Source organism: Lepidochelys kempii, chromosome 8 (assembly GCF_965140265.1).
Source record: "Lepidochelys kempii isolate rLepKem1 chromosome 8, rLepKem1.hap2, whole genome shotgun sequence".
NCBI lineage: Eukaryota > Metazoa > Chordata > Testudines > Cheloniidae > Lepidochelys > Lepidochelys kempii.
Window position 1 is genome coordinate 84412716 of NC_133263.1, and position 16406 is coordinate 84429121.

Consider the following 16406-nt stretch of genomic DNA (forward strand, 5'->3'; position numbering starts at 1 on the left):
AGGCTAGCTGGATAGCATGCAACTAACACAAGTGGAGGGTGGGATGGCTAGGAAGTGGGGGCCTTCCCACAGGGCAAAGGTCCAACGTGAAGCTTCAGAGGACCAGGGGAATACTCTCTCCAAAGGAATGCAAGAGAGGTAGAGGACTTCCTGAAACACAGCGAGAGACATGGGCAGCCCCATGCACTTAGCAAGCATGCCTAGATCCATCCAGTCTCACTTCTCATAGTCCAGGTGACAAAAGCCAGGACCAGATTCCGAAGCACAACACATTCAGTCATGAGGAACCGTATTGACTGTCCACATGGATGATCAGCAAGGCTGGAAAAGAGGAGCTTTCGATCTACAGCCCTGACCTGTATCACTTCAGCTAAGGAGCAAATGGCAGCAGAATGAGCTATTATCCCTTATATGGACCAGCTCCGAGAGGGGGACATGACATACTTTGCCAGTGGGTAACTATTTGTGAGATGGATTCTATTTCTGGCTCTGGGCACAGAGTATGGTTAGAGCAGTACTTACAGGCAGGATAGCAGAGTCCACAGATTTAGCACAGTCTGAAAAATAGTGTGGCTAAGGGTATGTCTACACTACGGAATAAGGTCGAATTTATAGAAGTCAGTTTTTTAGAAATCGATTTTATATATTCGAGTGTGTGTGTCCCCACAGAAAATGCTCTAAGTGCATTAAGTGCATTAACTCGGCGGAGCGCTTCCACAGTACTGAGGCTAGAGACGACTTACGGAGCGTTGCACTGTGGGTAGCTATCCCACAGTTCCCGCAGTCTCCGCTGCCCATTGGAATTCTGGGTTGAGATCCCAATGCCTGATGGGGCTAAAACATTGTCGCGGGTGGTTCTGGGTACATATAGTCAGGCCCCCGTTCCCTCCCTCCCTCCATCAAAGCAAGGGCAGACAATCGTTTCGCGCCTTTTTTCCTGAGTTACCTGTGCAGACGCCATACCACGGCAAGCATGGAGCCCGCTCAAGTAACCGTCACCCTATGTCTCCTGGGTGCTGGCAGATGCGGTACGGCATTGCTGCACAGTAGCAGCAACCCCTTGCCTTGTGGTAGCAGATGGTACACTACGACTGGTAGCCGTCATCGTCATGTCCGAGGTGCTCCTGGCCACGTCGGCTGGGAGCGCCTGGGCAGACATGGGCGCAGGGACTAAATTTGGAGTAACTTGACCAGGTCATTCTATTTAGTCCTGCAGTCAGTCCTATTGAACCGTCTTATGGTGAGCGGGCAGGCGATACGGACTGCTAGCAGTCGTACTGTACCATCTTCTGCCGAGCAGCCATGAGATGTGGATGGCATGCAGTCCTTCTGCACCGTCTGCTGCCAGCCAAAGATGTAAAAGATAGATGGAGTGGATCAAAACAAGAAATAGACCAGATTTGTTTTGTACTCATTTGCTTCCCCCCCTCCTGTCTAGGGGACTCATTCTTCTAGGTCACACTGCAGTCACTCACAGAGAAGGTGCAGCGAGGTAAATCTAGCCATGTATCAATCAGAGGCCAGGCTAACCTTCTTGTTCCAATAAGAACGATAACTTAGGTGCACCATTTCTTACTGGAACCCTCCGTGAAGTCTTGCCTGAAATACTCCTTGATTTAAAGCCACCCCCTTTGTTGATTTTAGCTCCCTGAAGCCAACCCTGTAAGCCGTGTCCTCAGTCGCCCCTCCCGGCGTCAGAGCAACGGCAAACAATCGGGCTCTGAGAGTGCTGTCCAGAGCAGTCACAATGGAGCACTCTGATGGGGCTAAAACATTGTTGCGGGTGGTTCTGGGTACGTATCGTCAGGCCCCCGTTCCCTCTCTCCCTCCGTGAAAGCAAGGGCAGACAATCATTTCACTCCTTTTTTCCTGAGTTACCTGTGCAGACGCCATACCACGGCAAGCATGGAGCCCGCTCAGGTAACCGTCACCCTATGTCTTCTGGGTGCTGGCAGACGCGGTACGGCTTTGCTACACAGTAGCAGCAACCCATTGCCTTCTGGCAGCAGACGGTGCAATACGACTGGTAGTCGTCCTCGTCGTGTCCGAGGTGCTCCTGGCCACGTCGGCTGGGAGCGCCTGGGCAGACATGGGCACAGGGACTAAATTTGGAGTGACTTGACCAGGTCATTCTCTTTAGTCCTGTAGTCAGTCCTATTGAACCGTCTTATGGTAAGCGGTCAGGCGATACGGACTGCTAGCAGTCATACTGTACCATCTTCTGCCAGGCAGGCAAGAGATGAGGATTGCTAGTAGTTGTATTGTACCATCTTCTGCCAGGCAGGCAAGAGATGAGGATGGCTAGCAGTCGTATTGTACCATCTTCTGCCGAGCAGCCATGAGATGTGGATGGCATGCAGTCCTTCTGCACCGTCTGCTGCCAGCCAAAGATGTAAAAGATAGATGGAGTGGGTCAAAACAAGAAATAGACCAGATTTGTTTTGTACTCATTTGCCTCCTCCCCTGTCTAGGGGACTCATTCCTCTAGGTCACACTGCAGTCACTCACAGAGAAGGTGCAGCGAGGTAAATCTAGCCATGTATCAATCAGAGGCCAGGCTAACCTCCTTGTTCCAATAAGAACGATAACTTAGATGCACCATTTCTTATTGGAACCCTCCGTGAAGTCCTGCCTGAAATACTCCTTGATGTAAAGACACCCCCTTTGTTGATTTTAGCTCCCTGAAGCCAACCCTGTAAGCCGTGTCGTCAGTCGCCCCTCCCTCCATCAGAGCAACAGCAGACAATCGTTCCGCGCCTTTTTTCTGTGCGGACGCCATACCAAGGCAAGCATGGAGGCCGCTCAGCTCACTTTGGCAATTAGGAGCACATTAAACACCACACGCATTATCCAGCAGTATATGCAGCACCAGAACCTGGCAAAGCGATACCGGGCGAGGAGGCGACGTCAGCGCGGTCACGTGAGTGATCAGGACATGGACACAGATTTCTCTGAAAGCATGGGCCCTGCCAATGCATGCATCATGGTGCTAATGGGGCAGGCTCATGCTGTGGAACACCGATTCTGGGCTCGGGAAACAAGCACAGACTGGTGGGACTGCATAGTGTTGCAGGTCTGGGACGATTCCCAGTGGCTGCGAAACTTTCGCATGCGTAAGGGCACTTTCATGGAACTTTGTGACTTGCTTTCCCCTGCCCTGAGGCACATGAATACCAAGATGAGAGCAGCCCTCACAGTTGAGAAGTGAGTGGCGATAGCCCTGTGGAAGCTTGCAACGCCAGACAGCTACCGGTCAGTTGGGAATCAATTTGGAGTGGGCAAATCTACTGTGGGGGCTGCTGTGATGCAAGTAGCCCACGCAATCAAAGATCTGCTGATATCAAGGGTAGTGACCCTGGGAAATGTGCAGGTCATAGTGGATGGCTTTGCTGCAATGGGATTCCCTAACTGTGGTGGGGCTATAGACGGAACCCATATCCCTATCTTGGCACCGGAGCACCAAGCCGCCGAGTACATAAACCGCAAGGGGTACTTTTCGATAGTGCTGCAAGCTCTGGTGGATCACAACGGACGTTTCACCAACATCAACGTGGGATGGCCGGGAAAGGTGCATGACGCTCGCATCTTCAGGAACTCTGGTCTGTTTCAAAAGCTGCAGGAAGGGACTTTATTCCCAGACCAGAAAATAACTGTTGGGGATGTTGAAATGCCTATATGTATCCTTGGGGCCCAGCCAACCCCTTAATGCCATGGCTCATGAAGCCGTACACAGGCAGCCTGGACAGTAGTCAGGAGCTGTTCAACTACAGGCTGAGCAAGTGCAGAATGGTGGTAGAATGTGCATTTGGACATTTAAAGGCGCGCTGGCGCAGTTTACTGACTCGCTTAGACCTCAGCGAAACCAATATTCCCACTGTTATTACTGCTTGCTGTGTGCTCCACAATATCTGTGAGAGTAAGGGGGAGACGTTTATGGCGGGGTGGGAGGTTGAGGCAAATCGCCTGGCTGCTGGTTATGCGCAGCCAGACACCAGGGCGGTTAGAAGAGCTCAGGAGGGCGCGGTACGCATCAGAGAAGCTTTGAAAACCAGTTTCATGACTGGCCAGGCTACGGTGTGAAAGTTCTGTTTGTTTCTCCTTGATGAAACCCCCCGCCCCTTGGTTCACTCTACTTCCCTGTAAGCTAACCACCCGCCCCTCCTCCCTTCAATCACCGCTTGCAGAGGCAATAAAGTCATTGTTGCTTCACATTCATGCATTCTTTATTCATTCATCACACAAATAGGGGGATGACTACCAAGGTAGCCCAGGAGGGGTGGTGGAGGAGGGAAGGAAAATGCCACACAGCACTTTAAGCACAGCACTTTAAAAGTTTACAACTTTAAAATTTATTGAATGACAGCCTTCTTTTTTTTGGGCAATCCTCTGTAGTGGAGTGGCTCGTTGGCCGGAGGCCCCCCCACCGCGTTCTTGGGCGTCTGGGTGTGGAGGCTATGGAACTTGGGGAGGAGGGCGGTTGGTTACAGAGGGGCTGCAGTGGCAGTCTGTGCTCCAGCTGCCTTTGCTGCAGCTCAACCATACACTGGAGCATACTGGTTTGGTCCTGCAGCAGCCTCAGCATTGAATCCTGCCTCCTCTCATCACGCTGCCGCCACATTTGAGCTTCAGCCCTGTCTTCAGCCCGCCACTTACTCTCTTCAGCCCGCCACCTCTCCTCCCGGTCATTTTGTGCTTTCCTGCACTCTGACATTATTTGCCTGCACGCATTCCTCTGTGCTCTGTCAGAGTGGGAGGACAGCATGAGCTCGGAGAACATTTCATCGCGAGTGCGTTTTTTTTTCTTTCTAATCTTCACTAGCCTCTGGGAAGGAGAAGATCCTGTGATCATTGAAACACATGCAGCTGGTGGAGAGAAAAAAAGGACAGTGGTATTTAAAAAGACACATTTTATAAAACAGTGGCTACACTCTTTCAGGGTAAACCTTGCTGTTAACATTACATACATAGCACATGTGCTTTCGTTACAAGGTCGCATTTTGTCTCCTCCCACCGCATGACTACCCCCTCAACCTTCCCCCCTCCCTGTGGCTAACAGCGGGGAACATTTCTGTTTAGCCACAGGCAAACAGCCCAGCAGGAATGGGCTCCTCTGAATGTCCCCTGAAGAAAAGCACTCTATTTCAACCAGGTGACCATGAATTATATCTCACTCTCCTGAGGATAACACAGAGAGATAAAGAACGGATGTTGTTTGAATGCCAGCAAACATACACTGCAATGCTTTGTTCTACAATGATTCCCGAGTACGTGTTACTGGCCTGGAGTGGTAAAGTGTCCTACCATGAAGGACGCAATAAGGCTGCCCTCCCCAGAAACCTTTTGCAAAGGTTTTAGGACTACATCTAGAAGAACCGCAAATGCCAGGGCAAAGTAATCCTTTCACATGCTTGCTTTTAAACCATGTATAGTATTTTAAAAGGTACACTCACCAGAGGTCCCTTCTCCGCCTGCTGTGTCCAGGAGGCAGCCTTGGGTGGGTTCGGGGGGTACTGGCTCCAGGTCTAGGGTGAGAAACAGTTCCTGACTGTCGGGAAAACCGGTTTCTCCGCTTGCTTGCTGTGAGCTATCTACAACCTCCTCCTCCTCATCATCATCATCTTCGTCCCCAAAACCTGCTTCCGTATTGCCTCCATCTCCATTGAAGGAGTCAAACAACACGGCTGGGGTAGTGGTGGCTGAACCCCCTAAAATGGCATGCAGCTCATCATAGAAGCGGCATGTTTGGGGCTCTGACCCAGAGCGGCTGTTCGCCTCTCTAATTTTCTGGTAGGCTTGCCTCAGCTCCTTCAGTTTCACGCGGCACTGCTTCGGGTCCCTGTTATGGCCTCTGTCCTTCATGCCCTGGGAGATTTTGACAAAGGTTTTGGAATTTCGAAAACTGGAACGGAGTTCTGATAGCACAGATTCCTCTCCCCAAACAGCGATCAGATCCCGTTCCTCCCGTTCGGTCCATGCTGGAGCTCTTTTGCAATTCTGGGACTCCATCATGGTCACCTGTGCTGATGAGCTCTGCATGGTCACCTGCAGCTTGCCACGCTGGCCAAACAGGAAATGAGATTCAAAAGTTCGCGGTTCTTTTCCTGTCTACCTGGCCAGTGCATCTGAGTTGAGAGTGCTGTCCAGAGCGGTCAGAATGGAGCACTCTGGGATAGCTCCCGGAGGCCAATACCATCGAATTGTGTCCACAGTACCCCAAATTTGAGCCGGCAACGTCGATTTAAGCGCTAATCCACTTGTCAGGGGTGGAGTAAGGAAATCGATTTTAAGAGCCCTTTAAGTCGAAATAAAGGGCTTCATTGTGTGGACCGGTGCAGGTTTACATCGATTTAACGCTGCTAAATTCGACATAAAGTCCTAGTGTAGACCAGGGCTAAGTGGGTGAGACCTTGGCTCGGTCGTGTTAAAAATCCGGGTTCTCCACTGCCGGACGTGACCCTGTACAACCTCTAAGGGCAGCATCCGCACAGCTGCACCAATGCAGCTGCGCTGCTGTAACGCTTTAATGATGCTCTATACTGACGGGAGAGACCTCTCCCTGTTGGCATGGTTAATCCAGCTCCCTTGTAGTGACATCACTCAGGGGTGTGGATGTTGAGAACCACTGCTCTAGACTAGAGAAGTTACACTAGTACAGCTATATTGGCTAGGCAGATGATTTTTAAATAATATAATTACAGTGGTAAGCTCCAGCTTGGATGCAGTTACACTGGCATAAAGGTGCCTTTTTCTAGTATAGCTTATTTCATTTCCTGAACCAGAATGAACTAGATCACTGAGCACTTTTATAATAGTATAACTATGACTACAGTAAAAGGGTTTTGACACTAACTAAACCAGAGTAGTTGAAACAGCAAAACTTCCTCGCGTAGACAAGCCCTCAGAACAAGCCCTGCAGAGAGACAAAGTTCTTAGGAGTTTAAAGGTGCAGTACATAGGAAGCAAAAACACCCATTTGCACAGTAACACACATCACAAAAATGTAATAGTTATTATTAAAATACTCCCAGGTATGAGTTTTAATGGTCCATTAATACATGCCTTGAGTGGCTTCACAGTGCTACTAACATGTGTATTAATGAGCCAATAAAACACGCCCTGTCATTTCTTGATGCTATATTATCCCATCATTTTGGTAATGAAATGCTCTTAAATCTGAATACTCTATAGAGATGGAAGGAGATAAAACCACGGGTAAGGAAAAGGTTGAGAAATGGCAAGAAACTAACATGAAGTTTGGTTTCTGATTTTTCATATTAAGACTTCAACACCAATCACTGGGGAATAAATTCTCATCTTAGACCAGCTCAGCAGGACATTCCTTTGCTATAAACCTGCCAGGCTTTCCATAGCATAGGTGTAAGGTATCAAAGAGAATTTTAAAGGGGAAGAGATCCAAGACCGCTGTTCCTATACTATATCAACATGCAAGGAATGTGTCATTAAAAGAAGAAAGCGGGAGTATAAATATTTCACTCTGCATCCCTTCTTCACTAATTGCTGTACCCATGAAGTAAACAACTTTTTCTAGTTACTTCCAACTGCTTTTTGAGGAAAGTCTCCTCGTCTACACCTTGATTCTTGTTGACTGCGCTAGGGTTCAGCCACCCATTGTTAATGCAAAGAAAATGTGTCTGTCATAAGGAGCTACCTGCTTTATTTTACTTAGTGAGGGCAGGGCTACATTTAAAAACGTTGCATCAGCACAGCTGCAATGCAGCTGTAGCACATAAGTGAAGAAGCTCCTATGCAGACAGGAGAGCTTCTGCCATCGAAGTAGTTATCCACTTCTGCAAGAGACAGGGTAGCAATGTCAACAGGAGAAGCTCTCAGGCTGAGATAGCACTGTCTAGACTGGGATTTAGGTTTATGTCGCTCAGGGATGTGGATTTTTCACCCCCCTGAGTGATGTAGTTATACTGATATAAATTTGTAGCGTAGACTTGGCCTAAGATTCTCTTCATGGTTGTCCCCATGGCACACTCAGCAGCACATCACATGCATTGAGTAAGTATGCAAAACTTACCCCCCTTTTAATGGGGATTGCTTTTAATGGTGGTTAAAAAAAAAAAAGCCCTGCAACTCAGCCAAAACTTTCTCCTGAGCTTTGCTTGTTCTTGGATTCTCTATCTGTCTCTGCCCCTGCTTCCCTCTTTCTCCTCAAAGAGGGGCTCTGGGGATGGATGAAATGACTCAATAGATCATTTTCATTTTCAGGGTTATACAACTACCTTGAATAAGCATGTTTGCCAAATTATTTTGCTAAAGTGATCTCTAGCAGAATAGTTATCAATATTTTAAATATAATTATGCCTGGTCTCCATGTAAAGTTTGTGAGGGTGTCACTATTTTGGTTAGGGCTGTAATTATTTAATCGAAACAGTTCTATCATTACAACTCCTAGGGTGGATACAGGTTTACTGGTGCAAAAGTAGCTTATTCAAGAAAGGATGCAGAGGTTCATCCATCCTTCTGACCGCTACCCCATGCTTCTCATCCACATGGGCACTAATGACCCTAAGCAGATCAGCAGTGACTACAGTGTTCTGGGAGAGAGGGTGAACGGATTGGGAGTGCAAGTTGAGTTCCCGTCCATCCTCTCGGTTGAGGGTAAGGGATCCTGGAGACGAATGCATGGCTGCACAGATGGTGTCAACAGGAGGGCTTTGGCTTCTTTGACCATGGAAAAGGAGGTCTGCAGGGAAGAGATGGGATTTACCTGACAAAGAAGGGGGAAGAACATCTTCACACACCAACTTGCCATCCTAGTGAGAAGGGCTTTAAACTAGGTTCAAAGTGGACAGGTCAGAAAAGCCCACAGATAAACTCACCTTTTTTATGTTTAATAGAAGGGTAGATGTTTGTAGGAGGATGAGGGCATGGAAAACTACAACAGGGTCATAGAAGCAACAAGAGTGAAATCAGTAGCAGAATCTGCTCAAAAACCTATATGTCCATAAACAAATGCAAGGAGTATGGGGAATAAACAGGAAGAACTGAAAGGGATTCATACATAGTTAAATTATTATTTAATTGGCAGAAGACTTGGTGGGATAAATCTCATGACTGAAATATTGGTATAGAGGGATGTAGTTTATTCAGGAAGGACAAATGGGAGCGGGGAGGAAGGGGGTGTTGTATTATACATCAAGAATACACTTCTAATGTCCAGAAGGAGATAAGAGGCAGACCAGCTGAAAGCCTCTGGGAGAACTCTCCAGATCCCTTCCAGCACTACATTTCTTTGATAACTCTCCTGAAAGGTACAAATTCTTCCTATATTTTCCTCACATGACAATTTCTTCCACCCGTTATGCATTCCATAACAAAAAAGTATAAATTAAAAGGAGTCTTACTGATCCCATCAAGTGTGGAAAAATGGCAGCTATAACAACTCAAAACTCAGAAGACTGATCCTGTACATTTGTGTAGCACATTTCATCCCTGAAGATGTAACCATATACTCAAGGGAATGGCTTCATCCACCACTCAAGTACAGCAGCCTGCCAAACTACACATGATTTTAGGACAGACAGCTGGGAAGAATCACACACTAAATTAAACTGCAGGGACCACAGAGCTTGCTGAGAATCCTCTGTACAGAGGGATCCTCTCATATGGAAGGGAGCCACCAGCCCTGCTATGTTCCCTTCCCTCTGGACACTGCACAGTGCTCTCCATGGGTTGAAGCACCACATGGAGGAGGAAGCAGGCAGTGGGTGGGCCAGGATGGGCTGTAAGGCCTTTCCCACAGAACCCTCTCCATTATGGGAAGTCCCCATTCACTCCCTTTACAAACACAGATCCCAGCGGGATGCCAAGGACCCAGGATCAACATGGATTCACAGGTCCTCTACATAAATGGCCCAACGTCCTGCAGATCCTCAGGAGCTGACAAGTGCATGGGCCAAACCTATGGCCTATTCTGCAAGGGGTGGGGGGGAAGGGGGGGGCAAACACCACACCTCAGACAATGCAGAAGTTTGGGAGGAAATATCTTTGAGCCTTCCCTTGCAGAGTTTCTCTCATGGAAGGGACAAGTTAGAGGGGCAATATGCTATCATCCAAATGGCAAAGACACCAGGACTTACTCCCTTTGACGACCTTCAGCTTTCTTGCCCCCTTTAAACAAGCTTCTACCAAGTTGGGCGGTTCAGTAGATTGAGCTCGGCTTTGTTATTTTAGTCCCAGGTATAGATTTAGAATTTGCCTGCAGATATTAGCACTATTTATATTACAACAGGGGCTAGAGGCCCTAAACAGGTCCAGGCCCCATTGTGCTGGGCACTGAACACACATGGTAAGAAGACAGTTCTGGCTCAAAGAGCTGACAGTCCAGATTAAGAGGAGATTCTGCCTGGGGGGTTAACCAAATAGACTGATGGAGCAGTGGCAATAGAAGAACTTGGTTGCAGAGCCTAGCTATGGCCCTGTCAAGGTTCCTCCCCCACTCTGAACTCTAGGGTACAGATGTGGGGACCTGCATGAAAACCTCCTAAGCTTACTTTCACCAGCTTAGGTTAAAACTTCCCCCAGGTACAAATTAATTTTATCTTTTGTCCTTGGAATAACCACTGCCACCACCAAACTCTAACTGGGTTTACTGGGAAACGTAGTTTGGACACGTCTTTCCCCCCAAAATCCTCCCAATCCTTGCACCCCACTTCCTGGGAAAGGTTTGGTAAAAATCCTCACCAATTTGCATAGGTGACCACAGACCCAAACCCTTGGATCTGAGAACAATGAAAAAGCATTCAGTTTTCTTACAAGAAGACTTTTAATAGAAATAGAAGTAAATAGGAGTAAAGAAATCACCTCTGTAAAATCAGGATGGTAGATACCTTACAGGGTAATTAGATTCAAAACATAGAGAATCCCTCTAGGCAACCTTAAATTACAAAAAAGACACACAGACAGAAATAGTCAATCTATTCAGCACAATTCTTTTCTCAGCCATTTAAAGAAATCATAATCTAACGCATACCTAGCTAGATTATTTACTAAAAGTTCTAAGACTCCATTCCTGTTCTATCCCCGGCAAAGCAGCATACCGACAGAGAGACACCCTTTGTTTCTCTCCCTCCTCCCAGCTTTTGAAAGTATCTTGTCTCCTCATTGGTCATTTTGGTCAGGTGCCAGCGAGGTTACCTTTAGCTTTTTAACCCTTTACAAGTGAGAGGAGTTTTCCTCTGGCCAGGAGGGATTTTAAAGGGGTTTACCCTTCCCTTTATATTTATGACAGGCCCTGACCAAGCAAAGCACTTGAACATGCTAGGCACATACTTAAGAGCTTGTCTACACTTACTGCACTGCAGCAGCACCTCTGGAGCGGACTTCGTGAAGACTCTACTTACACCAATGGGAGAGCTTCTCCCACTGGCATAGGTACTCCACTCATAGCTATGTCAGCCCTCCCATCAACAGCACTGTTTATACCAGAAATTCGGTCAGTTTAACTGTGTCGGCTCAGGGGTGCCGGTTTTCCACACCTCTGAGAAACAGGGTTATACTGACATAAATCTGTAGTGTAGACTAGGGCTAAATGTGCAAAATTTGACTTTTTAAAGGAAGTTTTAAACAAAAGCTAAGGATATCAGGAATCCCAGCTGGCCACCTGCTTAGCCTGCCTGCATGCCTTGTGAGGGGAAATGTACTCTCACATTTTGCCTTTGCACCATGTAGAAGTGATGTCCTCAGAAAATACAAATAAATACAGGATTTTACTCGGGACAGGTTTCATTCTCAATTTCACATACGATCACTGGGGCAGAACCGCCTTACAGCAATCAAAAGGCATGCATGAAATAACCTCTATTCACTGTATTGTAAATGTGCATCATATACCAGTAGGGAGGAAACCTCTTTCTAGATTCTGTATTTGCTCTTTGCTGCATAGTTGTCCAGGACCAGAGCAGGTCCTAGGCCCACACCATGTCTGGGACAGAGCTTTGTGACAAATTCTACTCTATCAGCCCAGCCCACTAAAAATAATAATTGTGCCATGAAGACAAAACACATACTCCCATGGAAAGAGACAGCTTGGGGAGAGGAATGGAATAATCAAAAAAATAAAATACCCCCTGATTTCCCCCCTTCAACCAATCTGCCTACTGTTAGGCATGTAAAAGGCTAATGTTCATGTTAGGTTATTTCTTAACTTGCTTTAAAATATTACAACTCGACATCCTCCGCAGGTGATGTCAATAAGAATATAAATAGACGTCAGTAAACATTTGTATAGTCATTCTTTTAGCACTTTCCAGTGCAAGGCAAGCACAGATGATGACCATTCTCAAAGTGAGCAAAAATTGGGGCTTGTCTGAAGTCATTTCCTTTATTTGTTTACAGGGCTGACCATTAAAAAGTCAACATTTACCAACAGTTGACACAGCAGACGCTGTGGTCTCTAAGACCTCACAAGGATAAAGAGAACTTTTTAAATGGCAACCATTAAACCTATCCAGTGTTCATTGCCACGGCATGTGGGAGCCACAGTAACAATTAACCACAAGATAAACTGGTTGTATCCAAGACAGACTAGGTGAGTGAACGGTAGGTCTGCCATGGATTTTATTTAGAGCCCTGCAAAAAAAACAAACATCCCTTGTGCTGTGCCCTACAACTCAGTAATTATGGACTCTGGCAGATCACTAGGAGGAGCGAGCGTTGCTGTGTCCACTGAGATAGAATGCCCCACCGCTGATCTGAAGATAAAGTTTCAGAAACCCTCAGCAGAGACAACCCACCAGATCTTAACTGATGTTACAGGACAGACAAAGACGTAACAAAACGCCTCAGATTATTCATTCAGTAAGTATTTACACTTTAATTACCTCAATATTTGTAGCATTCAAGGTATTTCCTATAGTATGGATAGTAAAAAGGGAGGACTTGGTATCTTTTTAATGTATATGAAACTAGCCAGTTTCTAATAGTCACCATTGTCCTTTGTGCTTATACAGTAATTTGGATCAGAGGATCCCAGTGTGCTCTATAGACATTAACCAAACCTCTGCACCCCTCTGAGGCAGGTGTTACTCCAGCCTTCCTACAAACTGAGGCAGACAGTTACATGAGTTAGTTGCAGAAAGTCACAATCTGTAGCATAGCTAACATTAGAACACAGGCATCCTGACTCTCAGTCCACTGCTCTGCCTGTATACAGCTCTCTTTGAAAATCCACCTCCACAGGACAAGCAATCCTCCACCTACCCCACCCCCCCAGACATCAGGGTACTGACTACAATGGACCAAAAAAGCTATAGAACATAAAAACCAAAAAAGCAGGGTACAAATGGGGGCAGGACTGGGGTAGTTTCAGGAAAAGGGTGTAGCTAAGTGCAACTCACAAGTTTGGTACATATTCTGAGTTTCATCATCATGTTAAAACAATTTGTGAAGTCCCTTTATGGTGTCTACTACTTTCCTTTTGTGCTAGGTCTGAAAAATCCTATTCATGTGATAAAGCAAGTGTTTATGGTTTGGAGGCTGAATGAAAAACTTGTATGTTGAAGTGAATAATGAATTATTTCTCTCTCTAGGCAATTAGATTATTCATTTAGCTTGTCTGGCTGGAAGAGTCACCTCTGCTTTACTGCAATCCTAATCGCCACATATCTCTTTCACTTTTTATCCTCACACCTGCCTCTTTTAACAAGATTAAGAATTAGACCAGTTGTCTTTAGAGAGCACTAGCCGTTCTGTGGTACCCATTGATTTAAATTTAAATGATCAGACCCCGGTGGAACTCAAGGGGTTTGGAAAAGCAGGATTATATGATAAACAGTCTATAAAGGAAGGCTCTGCAGAGATCAGATGTGTGCAGATTGGTCCTGCAGAAGGGGAAGAATGCTGCCACCCAGGGTAAAAGACTTTTGATTCTTCCTGCAAAGGGGCCTGCTTATTCACGTTTCAGGCCAGAGGGCAGAAGAACTTTCCTAGTAGTAAGAAAAAGTAGTGAAGCTAGTGATCTAAAATATCATATTCTGGATGGGTGGCAGATATGACTACCGATGACATTTAAGAGCAAAATACGTATTTTTATCTTAGTGAACCCAGGCCCAATTGCGAGAGCTTATATGTCAAGTCCCATGTCTTAATTTATCAAATCGCTTCTTTCAACATTGCCTGTTCCTGGGAGTTAGTTACTGGGACACTTCAAGAAGAGATTTCTGCACCTGAGGCAGCTTTCAACATATTTATTAATAAAAACTGCAACAAGCTACACGTGCATGAAAGCAAACTAAGACACAGGCACATACTGTTTTACAGAGGCGCTGGGGCAGGGAAAAGAAGGACAATAAGGGGGTTGGTTGTTCTTTTAAGAAAAAAGTTCAGATGAAAAACAAAAATCATCATATGAATGTCATTCTTGGAGAAACAAGGATTGTTAGTATTTGAAGAATATTGTAAGTTCAATATTTTCAGTTTAGCAACTTTGCAGATATTTTGGAGAAAGCTGCTATCTCAGGCTGTCCCAAAGCTTGATCAGTCCTTTGTTAGAGGACTAATCAAATTGAAAATAAGGGATCATTTGCAGATGGGTCAGCATGCCATGCTTTATTTACTTGGTTGAACGTGCCATGCATGTGTTTAAAATGTAGGTGTGGAAAAAGGTGGCAGACTGCAGGTCAATGAGACCCATCAGCTTCTTTATCTTTAAACCATGGAATAAAAAACACAAGTGTTCTAATAGTGACTCCCCGCTGGGGAAAATAACGTAATGAAACAAAGATTCATGGTTTTTATCAGCTTGCACTTCCACCTCCTCCCATCTGATTCAGTTCTTCTGTAGTGCTATAGAGATGCTCCCATCTACAAAACATATTGTTTGTGAATACTATTCTCTTAGTAAAGAAAGCAGCTGGGAAGAAAGTATCTGACAGGAAGATGTTAGTGCAAGAGAAGTTTCTGTTCATATTTGTTGGCATTTGTTGGGGAAAATCCTTAAAATAGTGACCCTAATGAGTGCAATTTGGCTCTAAAATGTAGTAGCATATGGCTCCTACGTAAATTCAGAAGGGGAGTGTGCTTAACGAGCAACTTGGTGCAGCTCTTGTAAGCCTGCAAGCTTTTCTTTAAAGCAGTTAAGTGCTGCACGTTGTGGAAAGAAAACAGCTTCCCCGATTTTGTCTTTTGTATTGTAAGTCTGTTTCCCTCATGCTATAGCTCCTGAAGGATTTCAGCTCAAAGTCAACTAAGACAAGACAGAGCCCTGCACCCCCTTCCTATTACTCTGCACACAGTCCCTTTCCCACTAGCTGATAGCCTGCAGTTCTAACAATGCAGGGAACAAGGAAAAGAATGGCAGAACAGGGAAGCAGAACACAGCTGTGCGTTTCAGAATCTCTCCATATTCATTTGCCAAACAAAACCAGTACTCAAAGAGACAGCTAAGATTAAGATGCAATAGGACCACATTGAATCCGTGCCTCAGAGCAGCAAGGGGCTCCTTTTAACAATGCATTCAAGCAACAGATAGAGATTTACCTTCAAAATGCAGGCCATGTTCTTTTTCTATCCTTCCTACCACAAAGCAGCAGGATTCTACTGTGTCAGAAACAGTTCCAGTGTGAGGCAAAAGGCTCGTAGAGCTGCAAAACTGCTATAGCCTACATTCCTGAAGATCCAAATAAGGGTACCACAATTCTAAGATCCGTTAGTCCTATTAGTCTTTTCATGCCCTGTTTGTTCCACCCATCAGCTTCTGCCACTGGCTAGAAGCCAGCTCAGTACCTCCCCTTAGTCACATGACTGAATTTGACTCATGATTCTAGCATGTATTTTTTTAAGCTCTTGGATGCTTTCTATCATATGATATATACCAAATGGCAATTTTATAGTGTGCAGATCTCTGTGGCATTTGAAAAGCAAGCTGCTCATTTACAGGGAATCCGGATTAGTCTCTCTAAATGGATCAACAGCAAATATTTCTCTCAGTCATGTCAGAAGAGTCCAGAGTGTCTCTCTGTTATTAGGACTGTAAAAATCTTTAGGTCGGTATGTAATGTTTGTTTGCATTCTCAACCCTCTTTATATTACTGGACTTTGCCTTTTTCTGAAACACTGAAACTACCTGTAAAAATGAGCCACTCACCGGGAGTAACCACCAAAATATCCCATGAGAAATCCTTCTATTGTGCTGTAAAAAGAAAAGAAGTACTTGTGGCACTTTAGAGACTAACAAATTTATTTGAGCATAAGCTTTCATGAGCTACAGCTCACTTCATCGGATATGAAGTGAGCTGTAGCTCACGAAAGCTTATGCTCAAATAAATTTGTTAGTCTCTAAATTGCCACAAGTCCTCCTTTTCTTTTTGCGAATACAGACTAACATGGCTGCTACTCTGAAACCTATTGTGCTGTGTGTATCACTTTGTATTATAGAC

At 45.6% G+C, this 16406-nt stretch overlaps 2 protein-coding genes across 3 annotated transcripts in view; both read right to left on the reverse strand.

Moving 5' to 3' along the window:
* Positions 1 to 15694, reverse strand: part of ST6GALNAC3 (ST6 N-acetylgalactosaminide alpha-2,6-sialyltransferase 3) — a 315028-nt gene extending 299334 nt beyond the window's left edge. For both annotated transcript variants that reach the window (XM_073357306.1, XM_073357308.1), the window contains exon 1: positions 15508 to 15694. In XM_073357306.1, the coding sequence (XP_073213407.1) occupies positions 15508 to 15525 (18 nt within the window). In that variant the 5' untranslated portion in view covers positions 15526 to 15694. The remainder of the gene's footprint in view (positions 1 to 15507) is intronic.
* LOC140916149 (uncharacterized) lies at positions 4275 to 5883 on the reverse strand. The gene is made up of 2 exons (XM_073357305.1): positions 5451 to 5883; positions 4275 to 4863 (listed from the first exon to the last, which is right to left on the reverse strand). Exons 1-2 carry the CDS (start codon positions 5857 to 5859, stop codon positions 4343 to 4345), a joined length of 930 nt encoding a protein of 309 aa, XP_073213406.1. The 5' UTR covers positions 5860 to 5883; the 3' UTR covers positions 4275 to 4342.
* Positions 15695 to 16406: the final 712 nt, after the last annotated feature.